Source organism: Gavialis gangeticus, unplaced genomic scaffold (genome assembly GCF_001723915.1).
Source record: "Gavialis gangeticus isolate Ggan-Ray unplaced genomic scaffold, GavGan_comp1, whole genome shotgun sequence".
NCBI lineage: Eukaryota > Metazoa > Chordata > Crocodylia > Gavialidae > Gavialis > Gavialis gangeticus.
In genome coordinates, this window is record NW_017729022.1 from 28,635,588 (window position 1) to 28,653,342 (window position 17,755).

Below are 17,755 nucleotides of genomic sequence, written 5' to 3' on the forward strand. Positions count from 1 at the left end.
TTATTTGAGAACCAGTAAATAGTGTGCATAGTTATATCATTACTGTATTCATCCAGAAAAGCTTTCAACATTCTGAATTAGCAACATCATCCTCAGAAACATTAACCCTGAAAAAGGTTTATTGGTTATTGTAGACAAGCATCTATTCCCATGAGCTGTCAAGATGATACTGTGGCAAAAAAGCTAAATTTATAAACAGGGGAGTGGTGAGTAGGTATAGAAAGGTGATTTTTATCTCTATAGATTTGATAATGATAATGGAAAAGATCTTGCCACAAAAGTCATAAATACAACAAAACCTGAGGCCTACATTTCCTCCCCCAAACAGGCCATCAGGCAGGTAGGAATTCAGCAGCATTTGAAGGTTTGTCTTTCCCATGCATATGAAGTCAGTGGGCACATCCAAACATGCAGGCACGTGCACTTGCAGCAGCTCAAATAGCAGCGGCACAAATTTGTTCCAGAGATTTGTGCCTCAGCACATGTGCCTGAACATACACTTTGGTGTGGGGCAAATTGTGCCACTTGGAGCAAAATGACCCTACCCAGCTCCTCCTGATCTTCAGCCAAGGGGAACTAAAAGCTGGGACCAGCACCTGTGCTGGCCCCAGCTGTATAAAAAGATGCCCTGCTGAGCAGCTCAGAGCTACTTACCCTCAGGACCTTCTGAGGCCTGGCCAGTTGGTATCTGGGTACACTAGCTCTTTGTGTCAGCTGGACTGCTGAAGCAGCCCCAACCTAGAGGGGCCTCTTCATCCTCTACCCACTGCAGCAGTCTGGCAGTGGGGGCTGCTGCCTGGCTGTGACCTGCTGCCACCTGTGACAGCATCTGCCCCCTTGGACCTGCAGCACCAGTGTGGACATGGGGCAGGGCTGCAGTGTGTCAATTGCCCCTGCAGCCAGAACTCCCACCAACAGGTCCCGTCCCCTCTGGTGGCTGGGCATGAAGGGTATCAGATTTGTGGGGGATGTAGGGTTTGTGGAAGAGTTTTAGGGACAGTGTAGGAGGGGTGGAGGCCTGCCCCTCCACTCCCCTCCCACTGCAGCAGCAGCAGGCCATTGTGGCACTCATAGCCCACTACTGGCAGGGACCCCTGACCATACACAGCACTGCCTGAAATCCGGGGGCTCCATGTGGGGCACAGAACTAGCCCAGCCCACTGGCATTACCTTCAGGCAGGACCGGGCCAGTTCTTGCTGCCACACAGGCCTCCCACCACCACAGGCAGGAGCTGTGTGACTTTGGGCTGGGCCAGCTCCTGTCTCCATGTGCCCTGTATGCCATTTGGCCAGGCCAGCTCCATTGAGGCAGAAGCCAGTGTGCCCAATGGTGCGCAGCTCCTGCCTGCAGTGCCAGGAATTCTAGATGGCAGCAAGAACCAGGCTGGTCCTGCCTGAAAGTGCGCGCCAGCGGGCCAAGCCAGGTCAGTACCATGAACCAATGGAGCCCCCAGGTCTCAGGCACCACTGCATGCTGCCAGGGGTCTCTGCCAGCAGTGCCCTAATGGCCTACTGTTGGCTGCTGCTGCAGTGGGTGAGGGGGTGGCTGTGCACTGTGCAGGGTGCAGGGGGGCAGGCAGGGGAGCCACCCTGCCTACACAGTCCCCCATCCCCATGTCCCTGCTAACTGGGGACAGAGCCTGGTTCTGAGACACTATTGCCAGCCTTGCCCTACTTCTATTTGCTCCAGCACACTGAGGCAGCATGCTGGAGCAGTGGGGGCATGTGGCAGGCATAGAGATGCTCTGGCCAGTGCTAAACCGTCTCTTGGGAAGACCCAGTCTTCGGTTGCTATGCCGCTTTTTTTTCAAGTGCATTTTTTTTTAATACCGGGATTTCTCGGTATGAAGCTTAGAGTCTGCACTGCAAATATGCAGCACAGGGAACATTTTTTTGTTCCCGGCATCTCAAACTGCTTTGAGATGCTGTAACAGGCACATGCTAACTCACCTGGACATGGCCAGTAATTCTATTAATAAGCTAATCTTTTCCACAACATTATCAGCTTCTTCCAAAGCTGCATGAAGCCACTAGAGTCACAACAGCCATGTTGCAGAAGAACAGCCTTCCTCTTATACTCAATTTTTTTTCCATCAAGGGCACACCTCTAGGCTTAATCAGTATTATTACACTTTTAATCCCACTAATTGGGGGATTGTGTAGGTGGATGTGTATGCATGTGCACCAAAGTGCATGGATTAATACCCACTGAGTTTATTTGAGAACTGCACCTAAGGAAATTGGGTCACAGGCATTTAAGGCACTGGGTTAGGTCACTGTTTTAAAGACTGCATACATGGAACTCTCATGTTTTAGGGATTGTAGGTTTAAGTCTTAAGGCATCATTTACCTAACATATACTTGTTTATTAGTTATGGTTTGTTATCCTGATTTGTACTGAAGTAGTTTAGGTTATCTCATTCAAATATTTATATTGGGAAAGGAGTAATAGTTACTACCACTATTGCCCAACAGAAGCTACAGACAGAAGTTGCACATAAACCAGTATAAGTGATCAGAAACTGGTTTAAACCTGTAACAGAACAGAAGCTCAGTGCACATAAACCAGTTTCAAAATGCTCAAAAATAGTTTAACAAAAACCTGGTTGAATGTAGTATCAGACTTAACTGTTTGAGGTCAAACCAGTTTATGGAACGTTTGTCCCAGACCGCTTTCTGGTTTAAGTTGAATCAGAATCCCCCAGCATCCCAGTATGCTTTCCAGCCCTGGACTAGCCTGGGCTGTGCTGTCTGCTACAGAGAGCAGGGTTGGCCCCACCCTGCTGTTCTCTAGCCAGAGCAGTGAGGGCCAGCTGACAAAGGGGGGGGGGGGAGAGGGGGGAACCTGGCTGGAGATGCAGCTGGGTCTGGCTTGGGGGAAGGGACAGCCCCTGCCAGAACTTTCCCCCCTGGCACAGAGCAGGGCAGGGCAACAGCCTGAGAAGGACTTCCCCCACAGGCAGCCCCATCTAGCATCTGGGAGGGGCTTTAATCCCTCCTTCCCCAGTTCAGTGTGCTGGCTCCAAGCCCTGCAGGATGAGACTGAGAGGTGGGAGGTGTTGGCAAAACCCAGGCACAATCATCACATCTGTGTGCTGGAGACAGAGCTAAGGGAACAGGAGAGGGTGTCAGACTCCTTGAACTAGTATGACCAAAGAAAGCAGAGAACTACAATTACATTATAAAGCAGACCCTATAAAAGAAATACCTAAGCAAGGACTGTCTGAATACCTGGGTGTAAGGAGACACTCTGGCCCCAGAGTTACACAAGGCTTATGCAAGGCTCTTTCTTGTCTTTTTGGTTTATTACATTCCATTTTAAGTTAGACTAAATTGTGTGCACTCTCACTGTGTTTTACTGGGCTTTATCTTAGCTTAGGTGACGGTTTTTGGTTGGTCTGTCATGTGTAAGGTTACCATATTTCCAGTATCAAAAAAAGAGGACAGAGGCAGAAGGAGTATACAATTGCAGGGAGAGCAGCGATATGTTCATGCCCTGCCTTTACCCCTCACCCTCAAGTCACAGGCTCCCCCCAGACCTGCTTTGCTTCTCACTCCTGACCCACTGTACCCCCCAGTGCCCCTCGCTTCTGACCCACAGCCCCCTGCCCCATTCAGCCCTGCTGCCCATGTAATGCACATGCTCTCTCTCTCACCTACCAGCAGCTGCCAGGGCCCACACAGAGCGCATGATCCCCCAACAACCAATCACCTTCCCCCGCTGCCCCCAGGTCCAAACAGCCAAGCCTCAAGTACCAGAGAAAAGCAGAGGCAGAGTGAAACCCCAGACATTTGCTTGCATTTTAAAACCCTATCTGAACAGAGGACAGGGGACCAAAAAAGACGTGTCCAGGACAACCTGGACGTATGGTAACCTTAGTTGTGTGCTTGAGGTTGCAAAGTGATGTGTTCAGTACATGCTCACTTCAGAGAGAGGACTATTCTTATTCAAGCGTTTATTAATTCAATTCCACTGCCTTCCCCCCACTCCCTTCTCAGCCTGGCAGTGGCTGCCCCCACTCCCATCAGTGGGGGTGGGATAGAAGCCTGGCAGGCACTGCGCCCCCCTCCCCTCCCCCTCACAGACCTGGGCTGGAGTCCCGTGTGGGCCAAGGAGGGGATTTAAACTCCTACTCTCCAGCAAGCTAGCCCTGGGATGTTGCCTGGCCACATCCCCTCAACTCAAGCAGGGAGGGGTAAGAGCCTTGAAGGGCTTCTGTCTTCCCTTCCCCTTGACAGTGGCTGGGAGGCATGCTTTAGCACCCCCCGGCTTTTGGCTTGACCCACTGCAGGCATGTGGGTGCATTTCCTGAATCAAAAGTGAATGTCTGTCCATTTGCTAATCTGTTCAATTTGGGCACTTGAGGCTAATCTGCAATAACTAAATCAATTCAGCCTCAGGCTTTTTGACTCTCTGTACCTAGCTCCAGTGGTTCTCAACTTTTTGAGGGTCCCAACACCCCTCTAACTCCTGTGAGCTGAATTGAGCAGCACCCCAATTCAGTGGCTAATTTATTTATTACAGCACTTAGCTCCTGGCAGGAGGAGCAGGGGAAAGGAGCAGGAGTGAACACTTAGTTCCCACAGAGCAGAAGGGCAGGGATGAGCTTACCTCCTTGCATTAGAGCCTGCATGGTCAAACCTGCATTTAGCTGCTCACACAGGGACAAAGGGCAGGATCAAGTGCTTAACTCCCTCAGACAGGGTCCAGCAAGGACAAGGTGAGCTTGCCACTGCAGTACTTTGTATAGGAGCTGAGTGGAAAAGAGTAAGTGATTATCACCTTGCACCCCATGGCATGCTCAAAACAAGCCTGAGATACCCCTGTTGACACTTACTGGTACAAATCTGAGCAAGTAGCAGTTTTATTTTTCTTTTCTGATTATTTAAATTATAATTTAAATGTTAGCTTTAAAGTCTGTGGGTTAGCTCTTTCCTCTTTCTACTATGCCTTTCACTACAGAGTATTAAACCCTAACTGGCAGTTCAAAGGCCCCGTTTATTTGGGTTGATTGCTTTGTTGACTGCTACCTTGCCAGATGATTACAATTTATATAGAACTCATTTACTGTTTGCTTACCCTGATGAAAATAACCTGATAAGCTGATAGTATTCCATTTAGTTTATTTCCATTTATGTGAAGTTACTGATCTGTTTTTATTTATTGTTAATTGTTAGATTTTAATTAAAACATACAATTGAAAAACTGTGTAGATTGAATGTTTCTTTACCAACCATCAGGGAGCAGATAGCAGAGTCCACCCAGAGGTGATCCATAAAGCTTAACAAACTTAGCATGCAGACAGAAGTAACTTTTGAAATGTTTCCAAGTGTAACAGGGCTAGAAATGTTTCAAAAAGGGGAAAAGAGCCACGGTGGTGCCCTCAGCTGTAAACCGTTAGAATTCAACAAGGGGATAATATAGGGAGCTGCATCAACCTACATCACCACGCCCAGCTTTCTCCCCAACAAGGAGGAGAGGCAGAGGGGAGAACAAAGAACACCACAGTGGAGAGCCGGGATTTATTATTTTTTTTTAAGGGGGTGGAGGGAGGGTGGTTGCAGGGGGAAGGGGTGGCAGGGGCTGCCAGGATTCTAACACTCTAGCCCAAAACTTCTTCTCTCCCTTTCTTGGAAGAGTGGAGGGGTAGAAGAAGGGATTAGGGGCTGGAGAACAAGGTTGTGGCAAGGACCCCAACAGGGTGCACAGGGCCTCAGGACCCAAAGCAGGATGCAGTAGCAGGAGAGCTGGAAAGCTGGCAGTCAGATTGCCAGGTTGTCCACCCAGCTCTCCCTCCCTCCCTCGTTGAGAAAAACTTATGGGTCCCTCTGTCCCTATGCACATGTAACAAAAAATGAACCACTTCAAAGCAGTACCTTTTTAGAGAGGAATTTGGGCATGCTTCAACTACTTTGGGAATATTTCAGAGCACATGCGCATTTCTGCAGCTGATCCTTTGAAGTGCTGTAAAGCAGGGGCAGACAATTATTTTGCCTGGAGGGCCACTTACTGAGTTTTGGCAAGCTGTTGAGGGCCACATAGGTAGCCTGGCCCCTTGACAGGTGCCCCCGCCCCCTGGTTGCCATCCTGTGACTGGAAGTCCTGCCCCCTAACCCTTGACCTTTGCGATCAGAAGTCCCTCCCCTTGCCCCCAGAAGTACTCCTTTCAGCAAGGGGTTTTCCCATCTCAAAACAAGAAAAATACCAAATTATATTCTAAAAAGTGAACATCTACAACATTCATTAATTTGATTTCAATAAATATTTTTGTCTTGGTTTGTATGAGTTTGTGTAGTGTACATAGAGGTGACTGGCATACAATAGCTTAAAATGAAGTCTTACTCTTGCATATTGTGCAGGGGAAGAGTGGCTAAAGGTTTGTGGGGGCTGTGAGTGTGTGGGTGTCTGTGGGAGGAGGATAGGTGTGGGGATGGGTGAGGAAGCATGTGTGTGTGGATATGTGGGGTGTGGGTAGGTACAGGGTTTATAGGGGACTGTGTGGGGGGGAAGGTAGTTGGGGTGTGTGAGGGGATGTGGGGGTCTGTGTGTATGGCAGTGTTGGGGGGGAATGCATATGTATGGTAGGGTGTGCATGTGGGATTCCCACCCTGGGGGACTGTACTCCCACTGTCTGGCGATGCAGCCAGGAGCCACATGGTGCTGGAGTAGTGCGGGGGCAAGAAGGCAGGGAAATGTCTGGGGGTAGGGCTGGATTGGGCTGCATCCTGCTGGCGGCTCCCCCTGGGTCCTACTGCCCATGGCTCCTGTCATCTTTGACAGGCAGCCAGGAGCAGGTAAATATAAATTTTCTAAATTTTTTAGGGGCTCCATGGGCAGAATAGAATGGCCTGGCAGGCCGGATCCAGCCCATGGGCCATATTTTGCCCACCATGTTCTAAAGGCATTTGAAATGTTTCAATTGTTACTTCTGTCTGCACTTTTATATTTCTCCCATAGTCGCCTGTATTTTTCCACAGTATCCATAGGCATTTCTTTATACCCACCTCATTTTGAAATGTCTACAGAGCAACAGACTTCAAAATGTATGATACCTGCAACTTTCCTAGGAGTATAATGAACTGAAATCCAGTAGTCAGCGTGACATCCCAAATCAGCATAGGGAATACACATGTTCTAAAAGGGGTTAACACCTCATAACAGAAATCACCCATGATAACAAAACCCATAAAACAAGTTCCTTTGTAACATCCTTTTTTCACACATTTTAAAATTTTCAAATCATTCACATTTCAGTTTAGAAGTCCCCACTCTTGATCTTTGTCCAAGAGATAAAACTCCCTTCTGCTATTTTAAAATACAGATGGACAAAGTTTAAATCTAGTTTCAAATTAATCTTGATGGCCTCAAAACGTGAAGGTTTGTGGACTGAGGTTTTGGTTGTGCTCATAATCCAGGTAGGATGCAATTATTACCTTGAATCTCTCTTTTTAAAAGAAAAATAAACCTAAGGAAATGACATGGGTAAATTAGTGAGTTAAAACAGTTAAAATCACTAGATGTCAGGAAAGGCAAATATTATGGTTTTGGAAGCAACTCAATTGTACTGCAGATGTCTAGTCCTGCTATATTAAATATACAATTTAATGCATCAGTAAGTATGTTATAAATTATCTGTTATGAAATAAATAAGATGCAAGCACACTGTATTTTTAAAATGTGCCTTAGAACTATTTGCATTTTCTGACTTGTAATTTTATCTGTGCAACCCTAAGACTGCATTAATAAGATTTTTTAAACATGAATATTTTTACTTTCAACCATTATGCAACTTAGTTCATCTCTCCCCATGTTAATCATAGTGAGCCAATATAAAAGGCATAGTCAACCTGTGGATGTGTGGCCAAGAAGCACACGCACCCTCTGTGTGTGGCACCTGGCAGACTAGAAAGAGAACAGGCAACAGTGCCAGAAAGGGCAGGAAACAGAAGGCAGAGCGGCAAATCAGTCAGAAAACACAGGGCCAGGAGCAGAAAGTAGAGTAGCAAATTGGGCAGGGACACAAGGCAGGGAGCAGAAAGCAGAGCAACCAATCAGGTAGGGGAAGGGGATGAGAGTGGCACTTGGGGAAGGTGTGGGGCTAATTTGTGGCGCACTGCCGAGAAGGTTAGCCCCTACTGCAGCGTACCTTTCTAAGGAATGTAATGTCATAGTTCTCTGTTAACATACAGGGTCATGGAAATGCCGTATGCTTACCAGTGCTGTGCGTTCGGAGCTTGTGAGAACCATTACAAAATCCCAAGCCAGTGGAACAAAGATGAGAATAGCAGCACTGATGATTTTCACAGGAGAGAGACCAGCATGTTACAAATTCAAGGTAAAATTCTAATATAATAAAGAGCTTAGTCTATCTGTCTGTCCATAATGCTTTTGGTCAGCTGCCGGAGAGCAGGTGGCAATTGGCTGCATGGGCCCAGGTGGAGACGAGGCAGAGGCGGGCACCCAACAGCCAGCAAGGAGGCAGGGGAAGGTGAAGGGAAGCCCTGCTGCTCAGTGGAGGAGGTGGAAGCAGGCAGAGGTAGGCGCAGACACATCCAACAGTCGGCAGGGTGGGGGAGGCGGCAGGGACAGAGGGGAGCATGGAGGGGAAGGGAGGTGGGGGGAAGAAGCCCCATTGCTCAGGGGAGGAGACGGAGGCAGGTGTGGGGAGGGAGCCCCTGCACCGGTGGCGGCACAGGAAGTGTTTACATAGCCAGCCCCAAAGAGTGAGCAGGATGCGGCCAGGTAAACACTCCTTTGTTATTTTAAATCTGTCATTCATAACAGGCAATTGGCTAGTGTATAATATTGCCTTTTGCCTTTATAACATTCTTAAATGCTCCTGTTTGTCCCAGTAAAAAAACAAAACAAAAACAAAAAAAAACAAAAAACAAAATCGATGGGAATTTTACTACTGAATTTAATGGGAGTAGGATGCAACTCTCGGACTGTGAGAATTGTTTCCTAATACCCTTTCAAGGGGTGCCATCACTTTGACTGGACCGTACCAATCCCACCTCAGAGTGTGATTTCTAATGTTTTGACTATGAAAAACAAATCAGTTAGCTTGCTGTTACCAAGGGCTGCTCTATATGACCTAACAGCAAATAACAATGCTGGTGACCAACTCTTCCCAAAATTGAGAGGAAGTGAAATGGCTGTAGCTAGGCTTCCCACTCAATAGGAGGATGGTTCAGGGCTTCACTGTCAGAGACTGCTGCTGGCTTGGAAATATATGTTCTGGGATTACATGTTGTTTATAGCAGTGGAGGTGTTTGGGTGTGAAACATAAAAATAACAGAGCAGAAATTTTGAGAGATAGCATAGCAATGTCTTTACCTAGTATTCCCCAGATGTCAGGAAAAGTCTCCTCTCTTCAATGTCTAGAGCATTTGAAGGACACCTTTCTGAAACTAATTATCTTTACAGGACTGGGAATGCCATTTTTTACATCAGTCCTCCCTAGCGAATTCAAAACCAAATAACCAATGTCTGTTTAGGTTAAGAGACAGCAAGGCCAAGCATTAAACTTGCACAGCCACTTCCCAAAAGTTACATTAGTAAAGTTTCTATACAACCAGAGTCTAAAGATCTGGGTTTTTCTCCCGCCCCCACAGATGAACGTGACTTGGAAGATTTTCTGCTGGACTTTGAGGAAGACTTGAAAGCTCATCATTCAGTGCAATGCTCACCCCTTCCAGGTATGCCAAACAGATAGGAGACTTAACGGTTTCCCTGGATAGCTGATCCAGCACTATGAAATAGTGCAATGAGTTGCAATAATTTGGAGGCATAACTTTTCATTAAAGCTTATGAAACTCTTCAGTAATGGCATTTCCCATATGCCGCTTCTGTACCTTGGTTCCTGGAACTACTTGTACCAAAAAAATCACCCCTCCAGTCCTAAAGCAATTCTCTCTCTCTCACTTTGGTACTACCAATATGTTCCTGTAAGTCATTGTATTTTGTGCTCATGGAAAAAAAGATAAGTCCAGTCACTCCAGCATAAGCCTGAAATTACTCTTTTGTTGAATCATGCCAGATTTATTCTACTATAATAGCACTTATTCTACTATAATAGTTTGCCCCAATTTATAGAAGACAGGAAAATCCTAATTCTGTTGCCCTGAAAAGAACTTCTCAACTCAATTACTTTCCATTATTGGCATCATCTTTATTGGACAGCATTTCCTGATAAGCCTGACAGTATGGTTAGGAGAAAATAGGATCAGAACAGAGGAAGCAAAAAAGCTCTTACACCAGTCCTACTAAATACTTGCAACTTTCCTTACAACAAAGTCATCTCTTGGAAGACTTCCCCTGCACCTGTGCTATCCTGTATGCCACTGGCCGTGGACACAGAGGGTGGGAGGTTTATGCAGCAGCCAAAACCTGTTGTCAGAGCTTTCTGCTTATCCAAAACAGCACATGCAGAGTAGTTCTAGACAACAGTAAATATGACAGCTCCCACCCTCCTTATGCACACCGATATTGGTGTGTAAGTATCTCCATTTGCCTGTGCTCTGGGAGTTTTGGCCAGCAGTATATGTAAATGTACATACATCCTGGGATTTCATGCGCCTCTCACCAAGGAAGAGTAAAGCAGGTTGACCACCCTGTCAATTCTTTTCAGCTGCCTTTGGCTCAAGATGGAGCTTCTCACCATCCAAGTTCTAATTTCCAGACTACCTCAAAGTTAATTCTAGTGTTAACTTAGTTTTAGTAGAGCTTAGCTTTGCCACTTATTGACATCATGTGATTTTCCCTCAATTTTGTAATCCAGAATAGCCTCTTTCAGATTGCCTGGATTCAGATCATGGTCTTCTTATGCCATGTCAATACCAGCAACAGATGGACACTTGAAATAGCTCTGGTACTTGAGAGAATCCCTCATCTTGAAAAGTAAATCCTTCACCTCCCAGATCCACAAGGACAGATGTACCCCCTAGGCAAATCTGTGGTGCTGGCATCAGACTCAAGACTCCAGGATGCCTCTGGGCAAGACTGCTGGGAAACAGAAAGCATACATACATGGGCTCCTTGCTATTCAAAATAGCATTCTCCAGCCAAGAGGACCAAAGAACTTCTTTAGATAAGGTGAAGGGCAAAGGGAGTTCCAGGGGCAGAACCCCCATGAAGAACTTCTCCCAAAGATCTCCTTCCTAACATCAGCCTGCCACCAAGTCTTCACAATCACAAGTGGCAACCAGTGCAGCTCACATGCCTTATAGTGCCAATGGCTCAGCACCCAAGCAGCATACTGAGAACCTGATGCTTTTGGCACTGAAGTTTCCATCTTCTTCACTTCATTATTCTATCAACCTTCTACTCTAGCTATGCACTCAATGATGCTGATATGCTTGGTACCATCTACTATAGCAACTTATAAACTTGTGTAAATCCAGGGGGGAGTGAAAGTGCTGCCTTGCTCAAGCACCACATGCTACCACAGGCCTACAGTGAGGGTCATGGAGCCATCAGACCAGCTCTATGACAGGAAACAGGGTTGTATGAAATTCTGCCGGCAGTTTCGTTTCAACACTGTTTCGATTTGTCTGGAGCTCGAAGCGGCAAAATTGAAACGGAACAGAGAGCTTTGAGTTTCGAAGCTCAAGCTGGGCTTTCCTGCAGGGAAACAGAAACTAAAGTAAGGATAGGCAGCGAGAAAGGGGGGAAGGACTGCTCTGATATTGACTGTGTGTAGCTGGCCAGTGACTGACATCCTTCCCCGAGGTCCCTTCCAATCCCAGTGCTCTGGGGGAGGAATGGAAAAACTGCAAAGGCGGCAGCATTGTTTGAACTTCCCTGCTTTCTGCCTTGGTGTCAGTTGAGTGATGGCACACCTTAACATACACACACTGTCCAGGATGCCCACCCATGTCACAAGTTTTGCCTGTCATCAGCCAGAGGTGCAGGGACCCAGACCCCCCTGCACCAATCTCCTCAACAGCTGGCAGGCTTCATGGCTTCAGCAGGGGCTAGCAAGCCTGCAGCATTCACCCTCCTGTGCCTTAACACACACAGTGTCACCCATGTCACAAGTTTTGCTTGTCTGCAGCTTGAGGCGCAGTTTCCCCCAAACCCCTGCACTTAGCTCCTTGAAATTTGGCAGGCTTTGTGACCTCAGCTGAGGTAGCAAGCCTGCAGTTTTGACCCCACTGTGGCTTAACACATACACGTGACATGAGTTTTTTGCTTTCAAGACTTTGAGGTGCAGTTTCGCTGAACCCCTGCACCTATGTCCTTGAAACATGGCAGACTTCATGCCCTCAGAAGGGGCTACCATTCTGGCTAGTTTCATCCAAATCAGGCCAGAAATGACAAAGTTATAGGCTGTTTGGTGCATCCACATTATAGCCTATGGGTGAAATATCAGAACAGCGTTGAAACAGCAAAACTGTTTCAACGAAACGAAACAGAACAGCGGTTTCGAATCAAAATGAAATTTGAAACAAAATGCTGTTCCATCAAAATGGAATGGTGCCGATCCACACAGCCCTAACGGGAAACCCAAATTAGCATCTTTGTTCATCCATTGATTGTGTCATTCCCCCAACTAGTATGCAGTGTACCAGGTTCTTTATTAGCTCCTCCCTTGACTGCAAAGTCAGCAGCACCACCTTTGTACCTTGCATGCTCTCTTTCAGTAGCATCAGGTGATAGCCAAACCTTAAAATGCTCTCTCAAGAGTTGCTCCTCCACTTCCCTACTGAGGCCTATGGGAACTCTCAAAGGGAAGATAAGTTTTCTAGCAAACCATACTGTCCCCAGGTACCTTGATCAAAGAACTCGTTACCTATCCATCTATTCTTTGAAGAAATGGCTATAATTATGCTCTAAGAGACATGGTAGATCTACCCTAATGTCCTCCTCCAGACAAGAGAGGGGTTTCCTCAGGTACCTACAGGTATTTCTCTTGAAAAGAATGGTTACATTCCTATAGGTCCTAATGGAAGTCAAGAAACTGGAAGATCATTTTCCACACTCCCTTTTGTAAAAATGGTAATGCTCATTGACAAGGTGAAGAAGACTTGGCTAGATTGATTTAGCAAGCATCTGCCATAGCAGCCACCACCTCCTGAAAGACTGACAATACCAAGTCCCACCTAAAAGGGCAGAGTACTTCTACAACTATGCTATAAGCTCCTCCCTAGGTATAGTAGCCGCTAATGAAAAAAACCTCACCAGAATAGAAAAAAAACGAAAGGACAGGAAGCCAAAGCCAGGAGATAAAGTTTTGGGCTGTAAAGCATGGGCTTCCACTTCCCTCAATTTTGTAAGTGACACTCTGATTAATACAGTCTGGGACGCTACTGGCCTTTTGTAAAAAAAAAAAGAGCACACTGTTGGCTCACATTTAGCTTACGGTTCACTGTGACCAGTGGGTCCTTTTCACCAGTATTGCAAGCTAGCCAGTCCTTCCCCAATCTATATTTGTGCATGTAATTCTTCTGTTCCAAATACAGGATTTGCACTTCTTTTCAATTTTATCCAGTTCATTTCTGACCACTTCTGCAGCTTGTCAGATTTCTGCATGCTGTCCCTACCCTCCAAAGTATCTGTCTCTCCACACAGCTTGCTACATGCACAAAGTATCTGCATCTGCTACATTCACAAGCTTCCTAAGTGAGCAGTCAAACCCTCCTTCAAATTGTTAATGAAGATATGACAGGCCCAGGACACACATGGGTAAACCCACTCAGTACCCCTTATAGTCAAAGTAATGTGCAAGTTGGCTGTAGGGTTCTGGTTTTCCCTAGGAGAAACACCAGTGGGCACATCTACATGAGATGCCATGTTGCCACAGTGATGAACTATGGTGACAGCTCATTGCTATGGTGACAGTGTTGGTGGGAATAAACCATGAAACCACCGCTACTGCACTGTAGCAATGAGCTCATTGCTACTGCGCAGTAGGGTCAGAAACGACCCATGCAGCACCAGTAGTTACTGCACAGCCATTTAGTACTTGCTAAAGCAAGTACTAAATGACTGCACAGTAACAACTGCTCAGTTGGGTACATATGTAGACATGCCCATGATGGAGGACTTGTTATTTAAGGAAGCAGAATTATTTAGTTCCAAGACAAAAAAAATACCAGATTTACCCAAAGAAGCTTGTTTGCCTATGTCCTTACACCAACACGACTACAACCTATACCTCTTTTTCACTTTGAAGTACTTCAGGACAGTTCTCCAGGCCCTCAGTATATATGTCAAAAACCTACAAGGAACAACTCACAACCACTGGAAAGAGGCAAATGCTTCATTGGTTGAAGACTGCTGGCTTCAACATCCCAACCTACTTAATGACACCAATCAGTTGGTCCAACAAGACTGTCAAAAGACTAGAATCAAATCAACCTTATAGATAAAGTAGTAGTAACACATCCTTTTGGGAACCATATGGCCCACTGCAGACACACATTCTCTTATTTCATCATGGACCAGTCAGTCATAGACACCACCACAGCTAGGTATTTTAACCTGATTCACTCGTGGCCTACCTTTATTCTTCTACCTTTCTCCACACCCTGCTCCTCTTCAAAGACCCTTCTCATAATGACCTTCTACAACAAAAGATTCTATCACTAGGAGAAACAGAAGAGCTCCCCTTCAATACTAAGAAAGAGGGTTCTCTACAGCAATTACTTTTTTGATCCCTAAGAGGAAAGGGGAATGGTGACCTATCTTGGATCTTCAAAGGGAATCTGAAGTTTCTCCTCCCCTTGATAATCCCTTTCTAGGATTCAGGGAGCATCTGTTCACCTCCAAGTTGCATATGTCCACATATACTCTGGACTGTGTCACAGGATTTGTGGTATGTCAAAATCATAACCATTACATGTCTTAGCTTTTGGTGTCTCAGCTGTTCTAGGGTGTTCAAAGTACTTGAAATTTTAAGCAGCATACCCAAGGGTAAATGAAATTTAGGCACAACACATACCTGGACAACTGCAGGTGAAGTGGAAATCTCTTCAACCAAGTCAAGGTGCCATTTACTATTACACATTCAACCTGCTGCAGAACCTGGACCTGAAAATGAATTCATAAAAATCACACAAAATTCACCCCAGTTCAGAGACACTTCTACACTTCACAAAATCTGTGGCCTACCCCCTCAAAACAGAGCCCAATTAGTCTGGTCCTATAGGTAGCATGCAGTCCTATTTCTCTAGTCCTGCCAGGTCATACAGTCTTGTTTACCTTCATAATGTCACATGTCAAACCACCTCCAATATATGCAAGGGTGGCTAAAATCTGAGTTCTCCCCAAGTAAACATTGCTTGGACAAGCCCTTGATTGTGCCGCCATTATTGGTGTTGCCCCTGAAAGGATTAAGTAACCCTAAAAACACTTGCAGGGTAGCCCCCCTCATTCTTGTCTAGAAATATAGTGATAGATGCCTCATTGCAAAGGTTCATATGTAGGGACTCCAAAGGCCCAGCAGCGAGCACAGATATATCTCAACAGCTTGACATTTAGAGCAGTCTGCAAGACTTGGAAATCCTTCCAGCAGCAAATTTTGGGCCAGTCAGTACAGATGATGATGGACAATACAGTAGCCACAGTTCAGCCAGATCTTCCTCCCTTGTCAGGAAATGATCAAGCAGGAACTGGTGAACTGGAAATCTGATATCTCTTTCACTGGTCACTTAGATACCAGCAGAACAGCTTACCTCTCTCAGAATCACACTCCAAAGGTCAGTTCTTCAGGATGGTTTTCTTGGACGTGGTGATCTCCGATTGGTTTGTTATGAACAGGTCAACAAGAAGTCTTGAACCTTTGGCTTGAGAGGAGCCCTGAGTGTGCAATCCCTGTCAAATGACATTCTGATTCTGTGGACAGGAAAGTATTGGTGTCCATGTCAAGTGATCCTTCCAATTTCCAGGGTGTTCCCAAGACCAAAGAAGATGCAGACAATTTGATCTTGAAAGCTCTTGTGTAGTGAGGGTTCCGTCTCCTAAACATTCTGTGCCTCTCACCCACTTAACACAAAACCATATCTCTAGTTCTAGATCAGTGGTTCCCACCTTTTTTTGCCACGACCTGCTGCTGGGAGTGAAATGCAGCAGTGGTCACAGCCCGGGGGTGTGGGAGCTCCCGGCATGTGGCAAGCCTTTTGTGTGTGGCACCACTGGCATCGCCCCCACAATCCTCATTTGGGTTGCAACGCAAGGTTGGGAACTGCTCTTCTAGATTCATTGTCACAGAATGCAGGAATGATCAACTCCTGGACCTGCTTTTCACTTGTCTGTGACATCTTGATCAATGATAAAATGTAGTAAAGTGGCAAAAGATTACTGGACAAGCTTCTGTTCTAAAAGATCCTGAATTATATATGTAAGATCAGAACCAAGATCCTACTACTTTTTGGAGTTGTAGCAGCTGGTCAGCTTATGCCTGTCAACAGTCTCAGCTGTCCATCAGTTGGATGACCAAAATCATTTCCCCACCATAAAATGGTGAAGGGCCCAAGATGATTCCACCTGGAAAAGATCTAGTTTTGCTGTGAAACCTTAACATATTCTTCTCCATTGGTCTCCTTTTAAACCAATAATATCATGTTCATTCCTGCACATATTGGTTAAGATATCAGCAAGAAAGGTACAAGGGATCCAGGTCCTGATAGCAGTTTTCCATCCTAAGGTATTTTTGAGGATCCATCTCAAATCCTTTACTGAAAGGCCTGATTCAGCAGATTGACACTTTCATATCCTTCTGAAAGCCACGTGTGTCTGGAACTGAAGAATCTCTCTATGCTCTGAATACAGGCAGGGCCCAACTTTTACATGCAAAAGACAAGGTCATCTCCTTGGTTCTTTGTGACTATAGCAAATAAAATAAAGTACAAAGAGATCTTTACTGAAAGTCTGTCCACATGGATCTTTGACAGTGTAAAGACCTCTGAGGAGATGGCCCTGGTGTATTTGCTGACATCCATCAGATAAGAACATGTTCCTCAGAGCTTCAGCTACACTAGTATCCTCATTGGGAAATGTATCCGTTTCAGACAGCTGCAAAGCAGCCACCTGGAGCTTTGGTTACATGTTTACTTAGCATTACACAACATCTGTAGCATCCTTTGTGAACATTACATTCAGCAAAGCAGGTTTTCAGTCCCTGTTCTCTTGAGACTCAGATTCTATTTCCACTTGAATTAGTCCGCTGCTTTGGAGTCACTGGTACTGAAATGTGCATGTAGACAATCATTCAAGCAGGAGGTCTTTTGAGAGGTGTGGTCCACATGCAACCCACCTTCCAACCCTTCTTCTTAGGAGTCCAATATACCCAGAATCACATTACTGAGAGGAAACAGTATAGTCATCACACTCTGTGCTTTATCAGCCTGGTTGAAAATACAAGGAATCCCAGGGTACATGCATGCTACACAAGTACTGCTGGCCAAAGTCTCCAAGCTAGGAAGCAGAGAGGCATGTTGCACATCAATAATGGAGCATGCATATGGAGAGCTCATCTCAAAAAACTATAAGTAAAGAAATTTCTTTCCAGTTACTATAAGTAAAGTAATTTCACATTCTGGACCATAACAGAAAGATAGGGAATCTTACTGAAGTCCTTCCCATGTGAGGTACCAATTAGAATTTGATACTTAGCCACATGTGCTGGTAGGGATAAATACTTTCTACAGTAAAAACCAAGAGACATGGCAGTTAGAATTGTTGCTATTGCAGATTGATTCTTCATTTATATGCATTTCCTCTGCTCATCTTTCTTTTTTTTCTTTTTTTCAT

The 17,755-nt window shown here is 45.6% G+C and overlaps 1 protein-coding gene across 1 annotated transcript in view; it reads left to right on the forward strand.

The window, feature by feature from the left end:
* Positions 1-17,755, forward strand: part of LGR5 (leucine rich repeat containing G protein-coupled receptor 5) — a gene marked incomplete at its 5' end in the record, with an annotated part of 144,283 nt that overhangs the window by 123,025 nt on the left and 3,503 nt on the right. Inside the window, 2 exons of the mRNA XM_019515783.1 lie at positions 8,191-8,336; positions 9,616-9,699. Of these exons, the coding sequence (XP_019371328.1) occupies positions 8,191-8,336; positions 9,616-9,699 (230 nt within the window). The remainder of the gene's footprint in view (positions 1-8,190; positions 8,337-9,615; positions 9,700-17,755) is intronic.